The sequence below is a fragment of the Carassius gibelio genome, chromosome B10 (assembly GCF_023724105.1).
Source record: "Carassius gibelio isolate Cgi1373 ecotype wild population from Czech Republic chromosome B10, carGib1.2-hapl.c, whole genome shotgun sequence".
In the NCBI taxonomy this organism is placed as follows: Eukaryota; Metazoa; Chordata; class Actinopteri; order Cypriniformes; family Cyprinidae; genus Carassius; species Carassius gibelio.
The window spans coordinates 13780358-13789904 of NC_068405.1; the positions used below are offsets into that span (position 1 = coordinate 13780358).

At 34.3% G+C, this 9547-nt stretch overlaps 2 protein-coding genes across 2 annotated transcripts; both read right to left on the reverse strand.

Annotated features, from left to right (window-relative positions):
• Nucleotides 1-2378: 2378 nt before the first annotated feature.
• LOC127966424 (mitochondrial import inner membrane translocase subunit Tim10 B-like) lies at nt 2379-3751 on the reverse strand. Its single transcript, XM_052567374.1, has 3 exons — nt 3523-3751; nt 3321-3416; nt 2379-2959 (listed from the first exon to the last, which is right to left on the reverse strand). The coding sequence occupies exons 1-3, from the start codon at nt 3547-3549 to the stop codon at nt 2417-2419; spliced, it is 666 nt and encodes a 221-aa protein (XP_052423334.1). The 5' UTR covers nt 3550-3751; the 3' UTR covers nt 2379-2416.
• Nucleotides 3752-4047: 296 nt separating this feature from the next.
• Nucleotides 4048-8759, reverse strand: LOC127966423 (uncharacterized). The gene is made up of 6 exons (XM_052567373.1): nt 8583-8759; nt 7735-7854; nt 7570-7633; nt 7406-7473; nt 7223-7296; nt 4048-4949 (listed from the first exon to the last, which is right to left on the reverse strand). The coding sequence occupies exons 1-6, from the start codon at nt 8590-8592 to the stop codon at nt 4533-4535; spliced, it is 753 nt and encodes a 250-aa protein (XP_052423333.1). The 5' UTR covers nt 8593-8759; the 3' UTR covers nt 4048-4532.
• Between the last annotated feature and the right edge of the window lie 788 nt (nt 8760-9547).

Sequence of the window (9547 nt, forward strand, 5' to 3'; positions counted from 1 at the left end):
ATTTGAATCAGATATAGCTGGGCACATAACTTGTGCTGCTGAGACCTGCAAGAGACCCCGTTAAATTATTGTATGAATATTGTCCCACTGATAAATACAGTGCAAATAGTTCTCTCTCTTTGGATAACAGTGAAGTGGAAATAAATATAGTTAAATTTATGAAATAAAATTAAATAGGATTTTTTGGGAAGGTAAGTCTGGCCAGTTATACAAGCAACACGAGTCGGACGAGTCTGAAGATCTGAGCTGAATTGGGTGAAACATTTTAGTTCTAGCCTGTATCAATTACTCTCATAATAAATAATAATAATAATGTTAAATGTATTTTTCGGTATAAGTTGCATCAGTCCAAAAATACGTCATAACGAGGAAAAAAACATATATAAGTCGCACTGGAGTATAAGTCGCATTTATTCAGGACCAAGAGAAAACATTACCGTCTACAGCCGCGAGAGGGCGCTCTGGGATAGGCTACAGGAGCACTTAGCAGCATGAGCACTGAGCAGCATGAGCACTGAGCAGCATAGAGCTAATTTTACTATTTTTATTTAGAAATCTAACTATATTAATTTTTACAATTATTTATTAATGTCACACACACACATACCTAGTGCCTTATGACTTAAAAGATGAGAGTGGTAAATGTTACAGACATGGAACTGTTCAGTCTATTATTGATTTTTATTTCCACTTCATTTTTATCCAAAGAGAGAGAACTATTTGCACTGTATTTATCAGTGGGACAATATTCATACAATACTACAACCTAGAAATAATTTGCAGGTCTGGACAGCACGAATTATGTGCCCAGCTACATCTGATTCAAATATTACGCTAATTAACAGTGAGCGGTGGTTTCAGACATTACAGTGCTTCACTCGCACTGACTCTTATTCTGCCTGAAACAATAAAAAGACCGAGCTGAAGGCGGAGCGATTCGACCAATCAGATGAAAGCAGCGGTTCAGCTCCGCCCACAAGTGCGAATGAAATATTGAAGCCATAAACCGAAATGATCAAAATGTACACGGGACAACTGTCTTGCCAATTTTCTCTCACTTGAGTTTCTAAACCTTCTGTAAGCCCCGCCTTGTTCACGCAGTGATTGACAGGGCGGGAGGGGGCTGAGATGTGATTGGCTCGGAATGCATTTTCAATGTGCACTTTGAATTTTACTACATTCATTGCGGGTCATTGAATGAAAATGCAATCTTAAGTGTCTTGACTGTGAGTGTTAATGCATTTAAGAAAAATAGCATTTAAATTTTCATTTTGCCACAATTTTTGCTTGAACATGTTAGACATATCTAATAATTTCTGTAATACATTTTCATTTTAATTTTGCAACTTATAAAGCATTAAAATTTATATTCATTTTACATATTAAAACTGGTGTAGGAAATGGCAAATGAAAATTATGTAATTTAATTTTCATTTTGCACCAAACGTTGCACAAATGTATTGGAAAATGTAAATGTAAATACAGAAATGCATTGCCATTTTACATATTACATTGTCATTTTGCATATTACATCCCAAATTGAATAATGCTACCCATATGCTTCCATACGAATCACCCTCATGTCGTTCCAAACCCGTAAGACCTGTTTATCTTCGGAACACAGTTTAAGATATTTTAGATTTAGTCCGAGAGCTCTCAGTCCCTCCATTGAAACTGTTTGAAAGGTACACTGTCCTTTTCCAGAAAGGTAAGAAAAACATCATCAAGGTAGTCCATGTGACATCAGAGGGTCAGTTAGAATTTTTTGAAGCATCGAAAATACATTTTGGTCCAAAAATAGCAATGTCTTCTCTTCCCTATCTGTTGTGAGAGAGTTCAAAACAAAGCATTTCGTGATATCCGGTTAGCGAAAGAATCATTTGATTTAACCGGATCTTTTTGAACCAGTTCACCAAATATTTAAAAATTTTTTTATTAGTGTTCAATGTTTAACATTTAATATCGGATGTATCAAAGTTATGAGACACATGTGACATTTTTTTTGAAGTAGCCCAATAATTACAAATTTTCCTGGTAATTGGTTACTTTTATAATGATGTAACTCAGTTACTATTCGTGAGAAGTAAATAGTTACTTTTTTAGAACTTCCTCAACACTGGTCACTACTATTGCACTAGAAGGATGCTTCTGCCACCTTATGACAATAGATTTACACTTTGAATTAGGTAGTCTGTCATTAATGACGGTACCTCATTGGAAAAGGATGGCAAATTCCCTTTATTGAGCTTGCACTTTTTTTGTATATCGTCATAAATATCATTAGACCCTTCATGTCTTTGTTCAAATAAATATTTTCAACACTGCAAAAATACCACATACAGATTTAATCATGAATAAAGAAGTCAAATTGAAAAAAATGATCTTTCCATGATGCACGTTTATTAAAAGACACAGATCAAGATGGATTTTGGGGGCTCGTTCCTGCTCCCCCTTCAGACCATGTTTCAGGGATTGATGTGGTTGCTACACTGCTGGTATTCAGATTGTATTTTTCTACTGCACTCAAGACAGGACCTCCATCTTTTTTAGGTACACTAGAAGATGTTGAGATCTCTGGTGATGGTGCTACTAGTCCTTCTAAAGACTCATTTATAAAGGTTTGTGAATCGTTTTGTACTGTGGGCACATCTGTCAATGATTGTGTTTGTCCAAAAGCTAAGACATTTGTCTTTATATCTGATGGATTATTAGACACTGAAGGTATCTTTGGGCTCTCAAGCATTGGCGTTGTTGCTGTGATGGCAGTAGATGGATTTTCTAATGATAAAGCACCTCCTTGTGCTGCAGCTTCAGCTTCAGCTTTTGCCATTTCTGCAGCTTTGCTCTCCATCTCCTGCATTCGCTTTTGCACCATCGCAGGCATCAGCTGCACATATGTGCCCATCAAACGATGATTGGTCCTTATTAATTTGCCAGCACAACTGTCAGCACATCGCTCCTGGTAAAACAACGAAAACACTTTTTTTCAATGCATGCAATATTTAATGCTTCATTAACTGACTTCATGAATTCAAGACTTTCTGCTCTGATTTAAAAGTTTTTAAAGGCCTTAATTAAATTATTTAAAATTATTATGCTCTGGTATGTGAAAAATATCTGCATTTTTGGTTATTGAGCTTATATTTTTTTCCCCAAACCTTGCTCCTATTTTTTATGTTCCCTACACACACACACAACAAAACCCATCCACCCACACAAACATAACTAAAATCTGTACATTACATCACAGGGACACATCAATTAATGCATTTTTAAACGTTTTTATAAATGTAAATAATAGTTAACCATATTTGCCTCACCTCATCCATCGTCAGATTTCTGTAATTGAAATTGCTTGTGCATCGCTGGAAGCAGATTTCCGTCATGCGATTGTAAACGAGGAGGAAGTCCCGCAACTAAATCACAAAAACAGTAACTGTTACAATAAAATCATGATTTTTTTTTAATAGTCATATTCATATATGCATGAAAATGATTGCACGCGCTAGCTGTAATACGTACATTTCGTAGCTGTCCGGCGGGGTCCATGACAATATTGTTGGCAGTATATATCAAGACAAACGTTTATATACCTGGAAATAAATAACAACTATGAAAGATGAAGATAAGAAATGATATCCAAGAGCTATCGCATGACTTTCAGCGGTGCGCAGCCATGTTTAAAACCACGTGACTACAGGAGCAAACGTCACGATTAGTTGCGGCGGAAATTTGCAAAAAGTCCTCTCCTTGCTGTTGTAGTGTTCCGGTTTTCATGTCTGTCGTCTCTGTACTTCAATTAAGACGTTTTACTTTATATATTTATTTTTATTTTATTATTAGTTTAAAAAAAAAAAGTGTTAAAAGAGTGTAATATAAGCGTTTGCATTCTCCCTCACTATTTGACCGTTTCTAGCAAAGCTAAGTGAGAGGTTTTTTTATGGTAGGCCTACATATTTGGTACATTTTGTGGTTATTATTATTATTATTATTTTTGCATTTTCATTTATCAGAGATTTCAAATAAAGAATTACACATACAAAAAAATAGACTCACCAAGCCATTTAATACCAAGACAAATCACAGAAATGTTACAACTCTGAATAATAGCTATTAAACTATCCTTATTATTCTGTGCATACCTACATCAAATGACTTGAGTCAATCAACAGTTAACCTTATTTATACATTTATAGCCTGTTATCCTGAAAATATAAAAAAATAGCATAAAATAAGCAGATAAATATTTGTTAATATATTCTTCTTATAAGTATGACTACAAACAGACTAACCTTCAAATGCAAGAAACAAGAAAGCACATTTAAAGTGGTAAATTCCTTTAGATGTGTCTCGCCTGGACACAACATCAGATAGCTGGTCTCCTCTGCATGCTTTTGAACACAGATATTATGATTTGGGTTAGAGATGAGCTTGAAATATCACAGCCGTTGGCAGCACCACCCCACAGTATCCTGTGTTTTTTCTTTTAAGACGCCAAAGTTTTTCTTTTTCTTTTTTTTACTCTCTAACTGTTAACTGTCCTGTTTTAGACTTTGTCTTGATCTACCGAGAGAGTGATCGAAGCCTTCATGCACGTTTCTGTGCATTTCAAACTCTCTCTCTCCATTATCACCTCTTTCTCTTTCCATTTCCATTTCCATCTCTCTTTCTCTCTCCCTCTCCCTTTCCCTCTCCCTCTCTTCTGCCTCCAGGGCTACTTGATGACTGTTGAGGTAGATGCTGTGACGTGAAAGCATGAGGCTACTGCTCCGGGATGGGAGGGTGACATCAGCCTCATCATCCTGGTCCATGCAGTTTTGCTGGGATGCAGGTTGAGGGTGTGTCTGGGCCTGGTGAGTTTGAGCCTGTCTGTGGTATTTTCTCTTCTTCCTACGCTTTTTATTTGCAGTTAGATCCAGAGAGGCATAGGACACGTCCCCTGGCTGGACCTGGGAGAAAATGACAAACCTAAACTGTATTTTCATGATGTAACATGCCCAATGCAAAAAACAAACAAACTAAAAACACTTAACCAAAAAACCATGGTGTTACATTAACTTAATGTACCTTGGCTCAGTTCAGCTTTCAGGTTAAATTGCAACACAACAAAGGTCATCAAAAGAATTTCGCAATAAGTTGTGCAATACTGGTATAGCTTTCTTAAAATCTCAGGCTGCAAATCTGCGTTATGATCTTACGCCTCTGATTTTCGTGTTGAAATAGACGAAAGGCATTTTTAGGCATGTAGATTATTTGCTGTGTTCCGCAACAGGGACCTAAATTATGAAAATGTTGCAATTTCTTTTTGGTTCAGTTCACTTTCATATGGCAACATTTAAAAAATGTGCGAGTCGGTGCCAATGTGCAAATATTTATTCATTATAGCATCATCCATCAAGGCTATATCTGTAGCTGTTGCTTTTATTCCCAAATATATACAATTTCTCACTAAGAGCAGGAATCAATAGAAAGAAGAAGAACAATAAGACAGCATTTTCAGATGAATAGGTACTCTTTGGGTTTCAACTGATAACTAATCTGCTCACCCAGGAAATCAGATTTTGCTTAATTCTTATAAATTAATTATTTTACAGCTTGGTTTGTTGTATTAGATTTCTTTTTTCACCAAAACCAAACCAGTTTGTTTTCAATTGGGCTGAGAGTACCAGATTCAGGAGACCTTGGACCGATCGATTTGTTCATATATGCCTAAACAAACCGAACTGGGAAAGAAAATTGGCCAGTTTCTGAAAAAAAAATGCTCCAAATGAGCCGGATGAGAAAACAGCATAAAACTCGATACCAAATTTTTACGTCTGAAATTAATCAAATTTTTTCCATTGGAAATAGGTTGGATTATAATGTGATGACATGTTTTTAATGTCCTCCCTTCATGTCGGTGAAAACATCATGGGTGATTTTGATTAAAGATTGGCCCCTTTCACATTTCCAGGGTCATAAATTTCACTAAACCAAAACTGCCTACCATAAAAATAATTGCTGTGTTCTCATTTGCCCCAAATACAAAAATCCATGATGGCATTTCTTGGTCAAAATAGAGAAAGGTGTCAAATTTGCTGTCACTCCCTCATCCTTTATATTGGAAACACGGATGCAGCAATGTTATCTAGTTTATGTATGCCAACTTAAGAAAACACAAAATATATGGTGTTATGTATATTAAATGTATATTAAAGTAAAAAAAATGCAAAACAAACAAACTATTAAAACAATAATAATAATTTTGGAAATGCTTCATCATAGTCTTTGAAAAGGGTCCATGACGAGGGGATGGGAATTAAAAAATAATAATGATGTGCATGGATAAATCATGTAAAATAAACACTGCAATATTCAATAAAAAAAATAAATCTCAATTTTGATATGATGGTGACTTCAACTGAACAAAAAAGGCGCAATATCTTCCAGAAGTACTATCAATGCACTTGAATGTTCAGCTAGCGAGCTATTCATGTGGCACAACATTGGCATACTGTACATACTGCTGTAGAGTGGTCTGAGACACCTGACCACAGCTGCATTCATTAAATGACCTGCTTCTACACATGTGCCTATTTTCTGAAAAATGCGTAGGCGTGTGTGCCTAAAATAGTTATCGATTGGGTATTCTCACGCAGCCCTTCTTTGTGAACATCTTAAATTAAAACCATTCAGCCATTTAAGTGATTATGAAAAACGTCACACAGTACAGATTGATATATGATATATATGATTCTAATTTCGAGTGCTTTGCAAATACTACAATGCATGCATGCAACACCCCACAGCTTTTACTTTATTAAAGTAAAAGCATGTGGGGTGTTGCATGCATACCAAAATCCACATATTAAATGTTTAAATTCTGTTTTGAGTTTAATATGCAATTTGTTAATGGTTGGCCATCAAATTACCAACACTAGCCAGCGAACAAACCAATAAACAAACAAATAAATGGATGAGTAAATAAATAAAAAAAAATGAGGGCAGGAATATCGGTTAGGATGGATATTGCATGTTTTTCTTAAAAACATTGATTAAGCATGGAATTAAAAGATCCATATTTTTACGGTTAGCGGATAAACTCATTGTTTTATAGTATATTTATAGTTTACTTATGTATAGAAGTAGTGTTAATATTAATGTAAAAATGATTTTACATATATTATGTGCATTAACTGGCTCCAGATCTCAGCAGTTTCCATGAAATTTGTTGAAACCATACCTTTAATCCCTGCTTTGCTGTGTTTGCTTGTGACATTTGTTCATAGCACACCTCCTGAATAATTTCAAAAGCTCCTGTACAGAATTAACAGGTATTAAACAAATATTTATGTCATCATAACAGCATAATTATTTGCTTTAGGTAGACATGCACTGGATTACTGTATTTGTGAGCTAGACCTACCTCCTCCCTCTAAACATATATTTCCATAAATCGGATTTTCCTGTCTTTCCATCTCATCATCCTCAAACCTGACCAACACATAACCAAAGGTATTTCAATGATTCAAAGGTCTGTTGCTGTGGAAAATGATTATTCAATTGTTTCACCTTTTTGCTGATAATTACCTGTAAGACCGAAGTGAATCTTGATGTAATGGCTCATCTCCATATTCAAACATGTTTTCATTAACTGATTAAAGAAAAAAAAAAAGTCTATAACTTTGACCTCAAGTTGTAGATTTGTCATAATCTTTTTGTATATTCTATAAAAGTCAAATGCATGAAGCATACCTGCATATTTTTTTCCCTTTCTTCTTAATAAACAGAAGGCAACATTTAAGCACAAAGATATCAGCAGTGCAGTCGATGTCAGACCAATAGCAGCATATTGATTTGCACACGGAGATGTTTCTAAAGAGAGAATTAACAGGTCACGATTGTATGAATATTGCATTAGCTTCCCATTACAACTTATCTAATATTTATAGATTTTTTTTATCTAATATTTAGAATATTTCAACATAATTTCCGCATTTCCGTACCAGCCGTTATACTGCCTGACTAAACTGAAACAACAACAACAGCCAATTGATGCAATCGTCATTTTAGAATGCCTTTTTAAAAAAAAAAAAAAAAATTAAAAAAACCTTTTAATAAACCTTTTAATATTTCAATGTAACATTTTATTTATTTATATAAAAATGGTTGTCAGACCGAATCTCAAGTAGTGTATAAGCAGAAGTCATTCATCAAGAAAAGTTGTTTGAGTTTAGACATCAAACTGAAAGAACCTCTACTAATATAATTATCATTTATATCATTAATAAACTTCTCTAATTGTTTTGTGTAGATTATTTACTGTATCATTTACTGTATCATTCAAAGAAGCTTCAGTACTACACATCAGGATTTGATTTCAATCCATCACTTTTTTTAAGCCCTAAGAAAAAAAAAATCACTGAGAACTGTAAAGAAAAAATTTTTTAAAAAATACAATTTTGAAAGAAACCATTAGCATAATGATGAATTACTTACTGAGGCAACAAATCAGCTTTCACTGAAACACAATGCTTTCTCAATAGCGTCAACAAAAAACATTCACATACACAGTTGATAAAGTACAGTATTTTTCCTCTTACCTGTCCCCATGATTTTATTAGGTCAAAATCCAATAAAGGCTTCTCTGATCGAACCTTTCACCTGTACGAGAGCATGTTCAGCAAGAAGTGCACAAGTGCTATTTTTATCGTCTTTAGACGTTTTCGGTTACAAACAGGAAATGTGACGGCTACCGTATTCGTTGCAAACATTCACATCACTGCATTGTGTAGTGTCATGAACCACACATGTTGTTGAGATGTACATGGCAAGCTTTTCATTTTTACTGTGTCACTGTATTTATTAAAATGTAAGTGTGAAATGTTTCAGAAAGATTTTGCATTTAAAAGTTTCCTTCTTGTGTTTTGTGAAATAGGCAAATCTGTCAAATCTGTTGTGTTTATCTTGTGCTTTTCTATAAAAAAATATATTGCCTTTATGTTTTTTTTTTCTTGTATTGATTTCTTGTGAGCAAACTCTGATTAAAAAAATTGGTGAAAAGTATACAAAATCAAACAGGGCCGCAACTACCATAGACACTGAGAGGCAGCAATGTGTTAAATATTCAATGATTGGTTTTTCAATGACCAGCTCTTAAAAATATACCTTTGTTGCTCCGATCTTTAATATTTGGTTACATCCATAAAATCAAATACTTTGTTGAACAGCAATTTTATTGTGAAACAAATCATCCTTTGAATTTACCACTGTAATAAACAACTAAAATATTGTTAAAATATCAAACAAAAAAAAGTGTTTTTATCATGACAATTTCTTATAATATTCATAATATAAAGTATTCTGGTGATATTTTTCAAAAGACCAACACATCTTCATTTTCTAGTTTCTGTGTTCTGTGTATCAAAGCTTTCATGCATTTTCTATGAGGCAAATAAAAGTGAAAATAGAATTTTGCCCATATTTTGCCCAGTTGATGATTTTTCTTATAAATTATTGGTGAATTACCTGTATACGTCATGAAGTACAATAGTACATTGGAGACATG

Excerpts from the sequence above, each read along its gene's own strand:
- LOC127966424 (XM_052567374.1), bottom strand. The coding sequence starts at position 3,549 with ATGGACCCCGCCGGACAGCTACGAAAT. Across the intron at positions 3,417-3,522 it reads CCGCCGGACAGCTACGAAAT|TTGCGGGACTTCCTCCTCGT; the intron begins GTACGTATTACA and ends TTTGTGATTTAG. Across the intron at positions 2,960-3,320 it reads GAAATCTGACGATGGATGAG|GAGCGATGTGCTGACAGTTG; the intron begins GTGAGGCAAATA and ends TTGTTTTACCAG.
- LOC127966423 (XM_052567373.1), bottom strand. Across the intron at positions 7,634-7,734 it reads AAAGGGAAAAAAATATGCAG|TTAATGAAAACATGTTTGAA; the intron begins GTATGCTTCATG and ends TTCTTTAATCAG. Across the intron at positions 4,950-7,222 it reads CAGCAAAGCAGGGATTAAAG|GTCCAGCCAGGGGACGTGTC; the intron begins GTATGGTTTCAA and ends ATTTTCTCCCAG.